The 16,570-nt window shown below is 34.5% G+C and overlaps 1 protein-coding gene across 2 annotated transcripts in view; it reads left to right on the forward strand.

The window, feature by feature from the left end:
- LOC149779490 (tRNA wybutosine-synthesizing protein 4-like) overlaps positions 1 to 15,685 on the forward strand; it is a 59,414-nt gene extending 43,729 nt beyond the window's left edge. For both annotated transcript variants that reach the window (XM_089940176.1, XM_089940177.1), the window contains 4 exons: positions 1,899 to 1,999; positions 4,189 to 4,367; positions 6,049 to 6,178; positions 15,173 to 15,685. In XM_089940176.1, coding sequence (XP_089796302.1) covers positions 1,899 to 1,999; positions 4,189 to 4,367; positions 6,049 to 6,178; positions 15,173 to 15,388 — 626 coding nt within the window. In that variant the 3' untranslated portion in view covers positions 15,389 to 15,685. The remainder of the gene's footprint in view (positions 1 to 1,898; positions 2,000 to 4,188; positions 4,368 to 6,048; positions 6,179 to 15,172) is intronic.
- Positions 15,686 to 16,570: the final 885 nt, after the last annotated feature.

Below are 16,570 nucleotides of genomic sequence, written 5' to 3' on the forward strand. Positions count from 1 at the left end.
ATTTCCAATACAGGTATGCGTAAAAGCTAGCCAGTAACCTCCTCATGGGTCTTTGATTCTTCCTGCATTCTTTCTACTTCCACCAAATATACTCGATGCCATCATGCTGAAAAATGACATTAAACCTGGGGGGATTTTTTTTTTTAAATTTCATTTTTAAGGATGGATTTGACATCTCGAAACTAATAACTTCCTACCTACAAGGGATGATGGAGATTATTGTGTTCATTCTGTCTCGTCACTGTCAATTAACCAGTTACTTATCTGTACATGCAAGCAAGGTAAATTTTGAATTCAAATATATTAAGTTAAGTATCAGATTCCACATTGAATCATCACAACATTACAAAATATCGTCTATTTCACATTTCTAAAATGATATACATGCCTATACTCTGGAAATTCAGTTTAGAAATGTTGCAGGAGAAAAGAATATAGGGTTTAAAACATTATATGAAAAGCTAAAATTACAACAAAATTTCTTCTTCCAAATATTTAAGAATCTCAAATGTTGCATAAATGTTAGAAATAATTCTAAGAAAATCAATATTTATGATGAGGTTTTTAGAGCAAAATCAGTATTAGATAAAAGCAGTTTCTTGCAGATAAATATCTGTAATTTTATAAAGAAACTCTGATCTTTACTTACAACACTTTACAAGATTTATGGATCGCCCATCATTGTGCATGATCACTTACTGAATTTCCTTTTTATACTTTTTCTTCTTTCATGAATTACAGATTACTTATTTCAGTCCCTAGAGTGTATTATTTTGTAAATTTGTAGAACTTGTTCTGTTGAAATTTGCTCATCTTGTATTCCACAAAGTTTATAATTTTTCTTTGACAGGTTTGTAAAAATTTTATTGCAAGGGAAAGAACTCTGTATAATCCATACCTGTGCTTCTCAATTGTCAAAATCATGGATTACTTCCCATTCTTTTCTTTAGAGAGGAGACAGATATTTTAAAGGAAAATAAAACTGATCACATTGCATCCAGTTAAACAACTGTTTCTAACCTGCACTGAATTTTATAATTATATTCAGATCTTACTCATTATAAAAGCCATTGGACATCTTGATTTAGGTCGGTTTAAAAACTTTACTTGTATTGGATAAAAATACCAAGCCTAGAGTGCTAACAATCAAATGCTGGATCACCTCATTAAGATTGCTATCTACAGCTAATACCTACTTTTGATATAGTGACAGTTGTAAGATGAAGTTGTTTGCATTTGCAACAAGTGGACTTGAGAGAATGTTGGCATACCTTCATGCAACTTTCATGTACTGTGGCTGAAATTTCTTTCCGTGTTGTAGTTGGGGGACTTGTGTATGATCTGAGCACACATCTTCACTAGCCAAGGTTCCAATATGTTAACCCTATCAACACCTTGGCATATCATATGGTCCACCAGATTTTAGAGAAATGTTAAGGGCAGGAAGAGATAGGCTAAATCGTTGTCATATATTTAGTATGGTTAAGGGATGAATTTACAAGAATGACTGCTACTAAAATGTTAAGGATGCGTTAGACCCGTATCATGTCACTCTTTTCTCATTTTCCTACTTAGGAGAAAGGAAGTCGGATATTGTTACAAGCACAAGCACTTATGGACAATGACAGGGAAGGTGTTATATGCATGTTATTATTTTTTTAAACAGTACTTTCAGCACATTATTGGCTATAGAAATGAGAGCTGAGTACCTTTGTGAAGAACACATCAAGTCAAATATGTGGCCTTTTCATTATTAGTCTGATGCTTTACCAACTACCATGATACTTAGTCCTCTGTTAATTACTGTAATCATAATTTGGCAGCTGTGAAATGAGGTCACATGCATTGCTTAATTTCTATATGCATTTTTGATTGTTATTTCTTTTAATTGTACCCAGATGGTGGTGAGAGGGTCCTGATATATGGAGGTAGAGCCCAGTCCAGCTTGACAGAGGAGGAACCCTATGTATTCACACCACACTCCAGTACCTGGACACAGGTAAAGTCTTTGTAAAGCCATTAGTACCATTCTCCAGTACCTGGTCATCAGTAAAGTTTTTGCTATGTTATTGGTAGCACACTCCAGTAACTAGATACAGTAAAGCCTTAGTTTTAATGTTAACACCATGCTCCAGTACCAGGGCCCCTTTAAAGCCTTTTTAATGTTCTTTTTATTGTTAATGCTATACCCTTGTGTCAAGTCACAGGTACAGTCTTTGTAATGTTAATGGGACCTCATTCCAGCACCCTTTAAACAGGTAAGGACTTTGTAATGTTAGGTGTGCTGTTAATGCCTAAGAAAAAGCATAGTGGTCACTTATGAGTTACAGAGGAGTATGTTGATAATTTCTGTTGAGATATCACTGATGAGTTACAAGTAAGTATGTTGATAATTTCTGTTGAGATATCACTGATATCTTTCGTTGTTTGTTTTCAACTCCCAAGAATTTTTTCAAAAAATTCAGCAATGATCAAGTGCTTTTTAGTACAGATTTGTTGACAACTTGTTATTATTCTTGCATAACTGAAAGTGTAGAATGGTATGTGATTGAAACACATAACAGCTTGTATCACTGTAATACCTAGTGATAAGTACAGGATATACACTCTGTCATAACTGTTATGTTATCATTATGTTTTGGTTCAAGTGGAGGATGGCAGAATGACATTTTTCACAAACATCTGGCAAGAATGAAATTCAATGTAGATAGTTTGTTACATTGCAGAATCCTAAAATTGATTTAACTATACAAATATCCACTTTACTTCTTAAAAATGTGCAAGAGATAATTACTTTGATTACTCATTATAATAACATTTTATATACTTTGCCTGCTCATTATAATAACAAATTCATATAAATTTAAAGTTTTTCTGATTAACAGTCTGACTGCTTTATTGGAGATTAAGTTTGAATTAATAACAAAGTGATGAGCATTGGACAAATGATCATGAACTTTTAACCAGAGTTCCCACAGGTCAAGAAAAAGCCAGAGAATCTCAGGATACCTCAGGGAAAATTGCTATTTTTGTCAAAAGGCAGGGAAATTCAAATACAACTTTCCCCCACTATAAGATGATTCTGGATTTAAATATGGACCCCATGACCAAAGTCATAGAAGGGACCACATCGTGAATCATGCATGCCCTCTGTGTTAAGAGGTAGCTTTAGAGCAGTGGTGTGAGCTGCAGACCCAGTGGGCTGTGGGGTTATTCCAAGGGAGCCTAAAAGTACAACTGTTAGAATGTGGGGAGCCATGTGACATTTTTTAAGTTAAGATGGTGTCCTCATACTAAAAAAGGTTGGGAACCACTGGCGTAGAGCACATCCTGTCTGCATGCCAGACTTCACTAATACAAGGTCACTACAGATGGAGGCTTGACAGGATCCTCTGAGACCTGGCAGACATCTAAGAGAGACAGAAAAAGAAGAGACCAACACCAATCACCAGGCCAAGATTTATAAACTTTGTCAAAGAGAGATAAAACCAATAACACCTCACCATAGAGGAGAGAAATCTTCAGTGAAACTTGGAAAAAATTTAGTTTTAACCAAACTTGTCCAGTATTTTCTATATCTATATGTTGTGATTTGGTTAGAGTCTAGAAAGAAGCTAGTGGTCATTGAGTTGACTGCACATTGGGAGGAGATGTGTGATGAGGCTTATGAAGAAAAGTTGACCAAGAGCTCATGGAGATATGTAAGAACAGGGGATGGAGTGCTTGTTCCCAGAAGAGGTGGGAAGATGGTTTCCTGCTCAAAGATGCTCAGTGCTCAAGGGATAACAGGGAAAATCCCTAAAGTGGCAGTTCTAGCACTGAAAGAACATCTAGCTGGATATGGATGAAGCTTGTGGACAGGAGCTAGCAGCCCACTACCATCAGGTCTTGACTGATCAACACTGCCATGCATTCAGGAGGGTGTTCCAGGATAATGGGTAAAGCAACCAGTAATAGATGGTCACAGCTGGTGATGTTGTTGGTGCAGCATTGGATGTACTGTATTATGTCATATCCTATATCTCATTAGTCAATCAACTTTCTCTGTGATAAATATTCTGTTCCTGATAAATTGCAGGTGTTGTATTGCTGTATTGCTAGGACTGGATGTAATTACATATATATATATATATATATATATATATATATATATATATATATATATATATATGATTGCTTATTTTGCAGATCTGCACTGGTGGAGAGAAGCCAGAACCACGACACTCCCACTCAGCCTGTGTGTGGGAACACAATATGGTCATTGCAGGTGGGGTAAATTCTGACTTCCAACCTTTGAACTCTGTTTACCTTTTGGACCTTGAGAAATTACAGTGGACAAAGCTACCTACCCCCACACTTAGCCCCAGGTATAATTTCTACTGTAGATACATCAAGTTTTTATCTGAACATTTAGTGATTTTATAGTTAAGGAATATAACTAGTCTATGTCATTCAAATTTGCTTTGGAATAACAAGGTAAGAGGTGTTCAGTTTTCATACTGAACCTGCTTTAACCAGGTGGAATTTGTTTTGGTTTGGTGCTTCTTGGCACAGCAACACAAGTAGGTTATTTAGTGCCAAGGCAATCGATTAAATTGATTTACCCAAAGACACATCATTGTAGCTGACCCATTCTGATCCAGTGGAAGGATTTGAACCGAACCTATTGGATCATGAGACTGACACTTACATGTGAAAGTGCCAGCAACAGGACAAAAACTGTCATGGTTCTTGAGTCTTTGATAAAAAAAATCAGCCAATCTTTAGCAGAGGTGTGATAAAAAGGAGAGACTGACCAAAAATGATCATAGCAGGAACACCTGAGTAAGTATTTTGATTTTGTTAAGTTGAATACTTAAAGGCAGCAAGTATCCTTGTTTGGTCAATTCATGTCAAAATGCAGAAACACCCCACTGCTATAAAAAAAATAAAACCCACCAGCTACAATATTACAAGTTCAACATTGCTTGGAAATTAGAGTCTAAGCGTGTGCTGGTGGGTAGCAAAATATTTGCATTGTGTGTTTCACACCAAATGGATTTTAAGATCTTATATGATATAACCAGGCACATGCAGATTCCTTTGCATAGAAGATTTGATTCTTCTGTAACAAACACACCCACTTTGAAAGCCTTGTTTGAGTTGGATAGAAAGTATTAAAGTGAAATTTGTTTGCAAATTTTGTGGCAGAGCACAATTTACCATTTTTCATTGCAAATCATTTTGCAAATCTGGGTAAAGTAAGGTTTCAAAACTCAGAGATTGCACAGACATTTTCATACCCAAGTTCATAATCAACACACATTGTCACCCAGGGCCTAGCCCGCTCACTGGGACAGAGTTGAAAATATATGCAAAAGTTAGAAGTTAAGTGTCATTATTGAGAATACATAAGGGAAAAAATACACTTGTTTCATTTTTATTCCCCTTAAAACATGAAAATTTATAAAATTTATATCGATAAAAATTTACTGTAGGCCAGTCCATGAACATTTTGAAATCTTGTGACTTTATGTCTCAGTTCTGTCACATGTATGCTGCCATGCTAACAACTGAGTCACCATGGCTCCTTGTCAATCAAGTCTGATGGCTTTATGATCCTACCAAAACTCAGCTGTCTGATGGCTTTATGATCCTACCAAAACTCAGCTGTAACGACTGAGTCACCATGGCTCCTTGTCAATCAAGCCTGATGGTTTTATGATCCTGCCAAAACTCAGCTGTGGGAAAATAGGTTTAGATAAATTGTCTTGACATTTCCATAAGGTTGGACACTATGTTTTTATGAACTTGTTCTGCTGAGAGTACAAAAAGCTATTGACATTTTAGCATACAAATCTGTGTAATCAGTGTTTACATGCATCTTATTCTTGAATTCTATTTTCCTGGCATTCTTTTCTATTGATAAATGTATTAGAATTGTACAAAAGTAAGTACTAGTTTTTTTATACCATTAGTGTCATTACATGAAGTCTTTAATAGATTTACGATGTATGGCTCTACTGATGATCGGAGGTGAAAATCAATCAATCAGTCCTTTTGTTCCAGATACTCACACACAGCTCATGTAGTCAAGGATTTCCTGGTTCTGGTGGGAGGGGTCAGCATGGCCCATACCCCTCCTGGTGTGGCCTTGGTACACCTGCCTTCTGGAGCAGTCACAGAGTTTGTACTAGATGTGAGTATTCTTTTAGACTGGATGCTGGAAATACATTTATTTTGTATGTGCCCACTTTGAAATCAGAGGGGGTCATATTGCTCTGCTGTTGTCTATTCCATATGTCTCTCCAAAATTTGTTATAGCATAATTTGACAAAAATGGTTTCATGTGGAACAGTGAAGTGTTCCGTATTTGCTGTATATCTCGAGACAAGATAGAATAAATGATTTTTTTTCCTGTCTCATAACTTAAGTTTAATTTTGTGTTACCTAAAACATATGTCCCAAAACTTACAGACAAAGAACAAATTATGTTAAATTTGCTGCCTGCCACCACATATTAATAAGGTAGGTAAATAGAATGCTTTTTTGATGACACATTGAAAGAAACTAACCTTATACTTTTCTCATTTGTTTTATTTTTTGTTATTCATAAGCAATTTGTTTTTTCAGCTAACATATCCACTTTTGAAAATCAGATATTCCTCTGATACAGCATCCATATCCATTATGTATATAACTTAAACATTGACATATTGTTCTTTGATGTGAAGATGTATAAATGAGTTGTGTTTGGTTCGTGTTTATAACATTTTGTTATTCAGAAGTTTGCAGTTAGAAAGAAGGGTATAAAAATCAGTGACCAGTTTTTTATTTTACTATTTTTAATAACATTTAAGTTTGAGTGTAGTTTTGGAGATGCAAGTTTCAAATGATTTCATTTTTAAATCCTACATTTGATACCCTTATTAATTATTATATCTTCTAAGTATCAACATTATGATTGAAAAGTTGTCTAAAAATTTTTGACTCAAAAACAAAGATCTGTCTCAAAACATACAATACACACACAAAAATTATTTTAGAAACTAATTTATGGTGTCCCAACATATTTGGTAAATACAGTACATGTTATTATTATTATTATTATCAAATAAACATGACCCAAGAAGATATTCGTATTTTTAACTGCCAAATTTATTGTCCATTTTTATGACCCATTAAAAACATGAATGTAATTGGGACACGCATTGCTATATATCTCTTGATCCATTAAAGTTTTGCATTCAGATCAGTTTCTCAGGTACTGTGGTGCAGCACACGTGTTCTGTGGACAAATTTCTTCTTGAAATACATTACCCAATTATAAAATGTTAGGTGTATATCCACTACCTTATAGATCTAGCCACAACATTTGGCATGTGATATCAACAGAATTACTAAAAAGTAATCTGCATGCCAGAGGCCCCAGGTAGCTGATTGGTCTAAAGCATTTGCCTTTACTGATCACTGCCATCTCACCTCTATCCACATGGATTCAAATCTCAGGCTCGTCCATTGTGGGTATATGAGAAAGCTTGCCAGTAGCTTCCTCTGTGGTGGCAGTTCCTATTGGAGTTTCCTGGGTTCTTCCTCCACCATTTACTGGCTGCCATATATAGTTTATCTTGTACTTAGAAATGGCATCAAACACAAAACAACAAGAACAACAACCATCTCAGCTCTGTCCGCATGGGTTCAAGTCTAGGGCTTGCCCACTGTGGGTATGTAAGAAAGCTTGTCAGTAGCTTTATGTGTCAGTGGTTCGTCCTGGGGTTTTCCTGAGTGCTGATGTGCCCATAGTCTGAAATGGTTTGATGTGCCAAAAGTCTTGAAGTCTCACAGTGATATAATCCAAACAGTCATTGAATTCATTTACAATCATTCCAAAATAGTCACTTGTTCCAGAAATGAGCAATGAGCAGTTTGTAATTCCAATGAATGATTTAAAAAAGCAAAATCCTTTCAAATTAAATATGAACACAAATGAACTTAAAGATAGGAATTAATTATTCTGATGTAAACAACCCTACTATAAAAACCTGAGACACAATAAGTGGACCAGAACGAGGGTCAAAAGTTCATTTCCAGAACATTCTGAGTTGTAAATGATTGATGTATTGGTCTGCATTTGACCTGTGTTGCAATAACCATTATCTGAAAATAATCTTAATAAAAAATTCCAGCAAACTGTCCACAAAATTTGTTTCTAAACATTTGAAGGTCAGAATCAAAGATGTATCTAGAACTTGAACTTGTTTGCATAAAATGACAGTCATGTATGCCCAAACTCCTATCCGCCATTATGGACAAAGGTCAGTCACACAATAAGTATATTCTAGCAATCTTTCTATTTTTCACTCTCCCTTCATTGTAGAACAAGTATTTTGTACTTATATGTCTAACATGCAATAAACGTGTTGGCACCATTTTAATTGCTAGCAATAGAATATGTTATACTTTCATTTCAACTCAGTCGTTAACCTTGTTTATGAATTCTGTAATTGTTGTTATCACGTGTAAGGTCATGCATGTAATTTCCATATATGTGCTGTCACCTGATTTTTCAGTATTTGCTTGGTACCCTGTTTTATTGAAGGTTGATTTCTCATCAGTTTTGAATCCACAAATGCTCTATTTACCTGTGTTGACCAAGTTATGATCATGAGAGTTACCTCCAGTTGTAATCATCAAAGAGAATAACTCAACAGCTGTATGAAGACCAAAATCTACCACAATACTTCTCAAGCTCATTTCCTGCAAATGTCAGCATTTATAATGATCTACCTTACTATCCATATTGGTACATGTTTTAATGTACTTCAGTCAACACTTCTCTCAGTAGTGAAAATCTGACACATAGAAACAGAATCGGAAAAGACAGATGGATTATGTACCTTACCTTATGAATTAAATATTGGTTTCAAACACATATTAGATAAAATGCGGCTGCTTGTGAGGGGTAAATGTGACCTTTTTGGACTAAAATGCTAGCGGCATGCTACATCAGAGGGTGGCCACCCATGAGGGGTACTTTTGTACACAAACTTGTCAGTGTCCAGAAAACTGGCTACGTAGAGAAGTTGGCTGCTTGTGAGTGGGGCTGTATCAGAGGGGGGCTACTGTACATAGATCTGTGTAGCAAAGTGTTAGTATCACTGAATAATGATTGATTTTTTTTCTAACTCTAAGTGCAAGAAAATCATCTAAAAGCACATATGTTTCTCTGTGTGTGTGTGTGTGTGTGTGTGTGTGAAATTAGTGCCTATCTTATCATTGTATTCAGGTTGAGCTAATGTGAACTCTGAATAATGCCAAGATCAAGCTAGTAAAGTGTAGAAAGGGTTACCTCCCTTACACTTCATTGCACTTTTTCAGTAGCACTGTAAAAGGAAATTGTATTTATATATGAAATAAAAGTAACTATATTTTCATTATATTCAGGTTGACCTAATTGAACTTAGATTGAACCATGCCGAGATCAAGCTTGTAAATTGTATAAAGGGTTACCTCCCATACACTTCATTACACTTTTACAGAAGCTCTGTAATGGGAAATTTTATGCATCTGAAAGGGACCCTAACTTCTATATTACATTAACTTTCTTTGATATATTCATGTACAGCTTGAAAATAGTCAAACTTTGGTACAGTTGTACCAAGGAAAGATTTAGACTTAGATATTGCACAACAGTCTTTCTTATCAAAATAAGCCCAATTGTCAAGTATAATTTTCAGAACTTATTAGTAATTCTATGTATATCAGTTTAGGACTGCATTATTTTGTAATTTTTTTAAAACAAAAACAAAAATGAAAAAAGGCAGACCTAGACTGATATGCATGGAAGTACTAATAAGTTATGAAGGTAAATACATGGAATTACTAATAAATTCAGAAGGTAAATACATGGAATTACTAACAAGTTATGAAGGTAAATACATGGAATTACTAACAAGTTATGAAGGTAAATACATGGAATTACTAACAAGTTATGAAGGTAAATACATGGAATTACTAATAAATTCAGAAGGTAAATACATGGAATTACTAACAAGTTATGAAGGTAAATACATGGAATTACTAACAAGTTATGAAGGTAAATACATGGAATTACTAATAAATTCAGAAGGTAAATACATGGAATTACTAACAAGTTATGAAGGTAAATACATGGAATTACTAACAAGTTATGAAGGTAAATACATGGAATTACTAACAAGTTATGAAGGTAAATACATGGAATTACTAATAAATTTAGAAGGTACGCTCTTATACATGACATTCCTTTTTTGGCATCAGTAAACTTTTATCTCTGACTCCATCTTGGTTTCCTAGACACCTGTATGCATTCAAATTTGAATTAGGTTTTAAGTTTAACAAATTGAATGCAGACAATTTTTCAGATTGTGGTATGCTACCTTTACTTTGAAACCATTATTGTGATTTATGAAGTTTCATTCATGTGGGAAATTATACAAGTTCCATTGTTAATTGATTGGCTTTATAATTAGTTTTTCAGGCCCATAGCCTTGTGCAAATGAAATGAAACCCACTCAGGCCAAGTTCTGAAATGGACAACCTTTGTGTATAAAAAATATAAAAGCCATTTCTTGATAATGTTGACATTAGGTCCTCTTGCTTCAGAATTTCATCCAGAGTTATGCATTTCACTACCAGGCAGATATGTGCTATTTTTGATAGAGTATGCTGCCATTAGTGCTAGAAGGTTTATCAGATACATTAGTCAGAAATTTGGTGTAGAAATAAATAAAATCTTTTGTATTTTCTTTCTTTTTGTATTTGTGTTCGCTGCTTAGAGTTAAGTTGAGTATATTTCTTCAGCTCATTCATCCTTTTTTGAATTATAGTAAATCTGACCATAATGTTGGAATCAACCTCAATCGTAAGGATGGCGTATGAATAGCGTTTTTGAATTTCATAGAAATAAGAATGTATAATACTAAACCACTTGAACACTTTATTTGGCTAGTATTTATATATGAATGCTTGTTTTTGTGATTATGACAGAGAACGTGTAGGGATGTACATATAAACTTTTGATGTTGAAGAACAACTTTATAATATCTCAGGTTATTGATAAACCTTCCCTACTTTCCCAACTTGAACTGATTACCACTTGATGGTTTGAAATTATCAAATAAATATATAACCCTTCCAGTTAATATATCTTGTATTTGTAATTGTGCGTTATTGTTGTTGTTGTTGTTGTTGTAGGGTTTAACGCCACTTTTCAGCAATTGTGCATTATTGTGATCGTGTAGCTAAAACAATTGACAAAATATATAGAGGATATTTTCTTTTCCTATGTTAATGTAAGATATATTTCAGTTTGTGGTACCAAAGCCATGAGTTAAAATATATTGTTTTTAGTACTACAACATGAAATATAGCTGGTATAAATATAGGATAAGAAAATTTATTTTTATTATATACCAAACTTGCCCAAGAATTGAAGTTTAGAAAACTAAACTCACTTTTCAGAACAAGCTCACCCCCACCCCATTTTCTCAACTTCTCCTCGCTTCCATAGCCTGATCATATAAATATATGTGACTTGAGAAAGTGGTAGGAATGGGTTGACCTAATATGTTGCAATAAATTGCCATCATATAAATACATGTGACTTGAGAAAGTGATAGGAATGGGTTGACCTAATATTTTGCAGTAAATTGCCATCATATATAAATATATGTGACTTGAGAAAGTGGTAGGAATGGGTTGACCTAATATTTTGCAGTAAATTGCCATCATATAAATACATGTGACTTGAGAAAGTGATAGGAATGGGTTGACCTAATATGTCGAAGTAAATTGCCATCATATATAAATATATGTGACTTGAGAAAGTGATAGGAATGGGTTGACCTAATATTTTGCAGTAAATTGCCATCATATATAAATATATGTGACTTGAGAAAGTGGTAGGAATGGGTTGACCTAATATTTTGCAGTAAATTGCCATCATATATAAATATATGTGACTTGAGAAAGTGGTAGGAATGGGTTGACCTAATAGTTTGCAGTAAATTGCCATCATATAAATATATGTGACTTGAGAAAGTGATAGGAATGGGTTGACCTAATATGTTACAGTAAATTGCCATCATATAAATATATGTGACTTGAGAAAGTGGTAGGAATGGGTTGACCTAATATGTTGAAGTAAATTGCCATCATATATAAATATATGTGACTTGAGAAAGTGATAGGAATGGGTTGACCTAATATTTTGCAGTAAATTGCCATCATATATAAATATATGTGACTAGAGAAAGTGATAGGAATGGGTTGACCTAATATTTTGCAGTAAATTGCCATTATATATAAATATATGTGACTTGAGAAAGTGATAGGAATGGGTTGACCTAATATTTTGCAGTAAATTGCCATCATATATAAATATATGTGACTTGAGAAAGTGATAGGAATGGGTTGACCTAATATTTTGCAGTAAATTGCCATCATATATAAATATATGTGACTTGGGAAAGTGGTAGGAATGGGTTGACCTAATATTTTGCAGTAAATTGCCATCATATAAATACATGTGACTTGAGAAAGTGATAGGAATGGGTTGACCTAATATGTCGAAGTAAATTGCCATCATATATAAATATATGTGACTTGAGAAAGTGATAGGAATGGGTTGACCTAATATTTTGCAGTAAATTGCCATCATATATAAATATATGTGACTTGAGAAAGTGGTAGGAATGGGTTGACCTAATATTTTGCAGTAAATTGCCATCATATATAAATATATGTGACTTGAAAAAGTGGTAGGAATGGATTGACCTAATATTTTGCAGTAAATTGCCATCTTCACTAGCCGAGATTCTAATGTGTTAACCCTATGTACACCTTGGTGGATCGAACAGATATTTAAATGTCTGTCTTAACAACATCATCTGGGGTTTATGAATTGTCTCCCTTAGAATGTAGTGCCAACTAACCAATAGCATGTAACAGCAGTGTATTGTATGTAGGCCGAAAATACTGGAAGCAATTGAGTTCAAAAGGATAATTTTTAAGTTTAACATTGAAAGTGTGACCAAGGACCAGAGAGAGGCCTTAATACAGGTGTATTGGAAGGAAAGGATGTATCTGTACAAACACGGACCAGCAGTGGAAAATTGATTATTTATTACATGTACATATATTGATAAACACAACAGCTTTATTGCAAAACAAAAAGTCTGTGTGACATATATTTCATTTTTCAGTAATTGTTGAAATTTTATTTTCAGATTTCATTTTTTGTGTTTATTTTAGAATCACAAGACTTGACACATGCAGTTGGATACGTCTCTGTTATACTACCCCAGTACATCCAAAGAAGGTCACTGTGACCTACATTTTATGCAATAATAACTTGGGTTAAGTATTTGTATTTAACTCATGACCACAGTTTTTCAGTACACTTTCCAGCAGGGGTCTCAAACTCAAACCACCCTAGGGCCTTATGAGGACATTTGCGATGGTTCAAGGGCCACACCATGTTTATCTCTAATGACAACTTGTGATGCCAGTCATTTTGTGGGCCACAGGATACAGCTTGGCAAGCCAAATGCAGCCTGCAGGCCCGGTGTTTGAGACTCCAGCTTCACAGAATATTCATTTTACCCTACACAGAAAGCTGTTTCTGATCAGTACATTTTGGAATAAATATGTTTCTTTAGTGGTAAGCTTTTCATCTTAATGATTATACATTGTATACCATGATATGTTACCTATAGTGGGTTTGGTACATGTGAATGAGTATAGGGATTAGATAAGTTGACTTGTATGTATTTTGTGTGAGGTCTGAGGTGTAGAGATGAATCATGGTAATAGCTGATGCATCAGCTATGTTTCTGATTGGGATCATGTGTATGTGCCAGATTCATGACCAAGAGGGTGTGGATTCAAATCCTACCATTGTATCAATCTGCATCAGCTACTATGGTGTGCCCTGGCACTTAGTGGCCTGCTTGTGTTGCTTTGCCTTAAAACACCAAACCAAATTGTGGTTATACCAGGTGCCTTAAAACACCAAACCAAAATGTGATTATACTGTGTACCTTAAAACACCCAACCAAAACCAGTTGTTATTCTGGGTGTCAGGCAAAGCCTATGACTTTTTCACCCAGTAAATCTGATTCCTTTAGGTGGACGATAGTAATAGCTTTTGAAGTATATGTAAAGAAAAAGAATTTTTAAATACAAGAAATGAAGAAAAAATAATAAGTTTTTTTTAAAAAAACTCATTTTAGTACACTGTACCACTACTCTGTAGAAAAGAATGTTCTTTTGTTTGGTCTTGCATTGTCACCAGGGCCAACATTTCATTGTCAGGATCAGTTTTATATGAAATTATTTTCTGCATGATAATTTTTGTTCATAGTGGCTGCTGGAGACTACTATAGTATTCACACACTCTCCCATTTGTTTGTAGCCCCTGTTGGTTTTAAAAACAAAAGGCATCAAGGATATTAAAAATGCACAAAACTTAGTCATTTAATTCATTGATGTATAAGTTTTAACCTGATTGTCAACAGGGAGTCCCAGACACTGTAGTCACCAGAGGTCCCAGACACTGTCAACTTGTTATAGTTTCAAATCAAAGGGGAGTTTCTTTAGTAACAGGGTCACCATATTTGTATGGTTGAGTCTCAGTTTTGAAGTAGCAGATTTGATATAGTTCACTCTCTTTGATAATTTCATTAGTTCCATAAATTTTGGAGTTATATCTTTTTGTGTAAACAGTAGTTCCTCCTTTTTATTTGTTTATTTTGTTTTAGAACTATTAAAACTAGACATTGCAATTATGGGATGCAGACAACACAGTATTTACCAAAATGGACTGTTATAGAAACCAGAACATGACAGTGAGTAGTGTGTATGTTTATTTACATTGAGAGCTTCCATTTGCTTTGAAGCGGCAATAAGTCGACAGTGTTAAGGACCCCTTGTTGACAGTCAGGTTATAATTATAAATTATAAATTGGTGAATGAAATGACTCAGTATTGTGTAAATTTCATATCCTTGATGCTTTTTATTTTTAAGATCAGCAGGGGGGGAGGTAAAAGAAATGGGAGGGTGTGCAAATACTGTAATAGTTTTGTAGAGACATGCTACATAATAATTGATTGCCTCCTGGTTCTTATAAAGATATGACCATTTGTTTTTTAGGACGTAAAAGATCAAGATCAGTTAAAACTGCTGATGTTACACAAGCACACCAGTCATCTGCTGGAGCCTGACAATGGGCATATCCTGGTCCTGGGAGGAGGAGGCAATTGCTTCTCATTTGGAACACATCTGAACTCGACACCAGTACAGCTATATATTGGCCAGGCCATTAAATACATGCAGGAATTGCCATTAGAAATTCATGCTGCCTTATGAAACAATGTAGTCATACCTGGGAGATGCATTTCACTTTATAATATACACACAAACTAAATGTGTAACAAAAATAATTGCCTTTTGCATGCACTTAAATGGCTAATGACTCATTTAAAAAACAAAGCTTTGTTATTGATACACATAAATTTGACAATATTAACAATATGACTACAGTCATATTTCCATATATATGACCAATCATGGAACACCTACGCGCGGTCATTATGAACAGTTGGTTATTGTATACAGGTAAATTTTTATTTATGAATAAATGAGATCTGCTACCTTTTACATGTACACAGAGGTTGCCTTTTCTATTTGTATGCCCCCACTTTTTACAGCAGGGGCATCTTCATTTGTTTGTTAATTCATCTGTCCATACAACCCTCTGTCCAAGAACTAAGGTTGAATTCACTGCAACTTAAAGAAAAAAATTGTTTCTGCACAGCAACAATAGTTCTACATCACAGACCTGAACCAAACATAATGGATGGCATGCACAAAGGGTAACAAAGATATCTATCATCAGAGTTGGCCCTGGCAGCACAAATTTGTTTCTCCGATTGAAAATTGTTTAGTTTTCTGAAAGTATGTACTTAACTTAATATCAAGGAGAACTAGAACAAGCTTCGTTTTTACCTTTCACAATCAAAATTTTACATGATTTAAGGCACTTATTTTAATTTAAAGTTTTGTTTCTTCATGATGACTTTGGAAGGACTTAATGGATTGAAATTAAATTTGATTTTGGGCTTTGTATCACAATGACTTGATTTGATTTTGATTTTCATGTTTTATATGAAAATTTTAGTAGCTGCTCTGTGACCTAGATGTTTGTCCAGGCAACTTCAGCCGAAGTTTGTTTAGTTTTGTCCTTTTGTGGAGTGTATCAGTGTCCTTAAGTAAATTTAAAATGGCTCACTGCATTTTGGTTATCAGATAACTAGTTAGTGTCTCATTGAGACCCTTTACCTGTCTATGCATATCTATCCATCTGTCTCTCCATTCATCTATCAATTTATATCTTGTCATGTTATATATATATATGTATATATATATGAGAGAGAGAGAGAGAAATTTTTTAGGGCACAAATTCAAAACAGTTTCCCAACAATTCAGGCTAGACAAGCTCTTTGTCAGGGTGAAAACACAACTTACATATACACAACAAACACATAACAC

Source organism: Sinohyriopsis cumingii, chromosome 17 (genome assembly GCF_028554795.1).
Source record: "Sinohyriopsis cumingii isolate HCF-2022 chromosome 17, ASM2855479v2, whole genome shotgun sequence".
In the NCBI taxonomy this organism is placed as follows: domain Eukaryota; kingdom Metazoa; phylum Mollusca; class Bivalvia; order Unionida; family Unionidae; genus Sinohyriopsis; species Sinohyriopsis cumingii.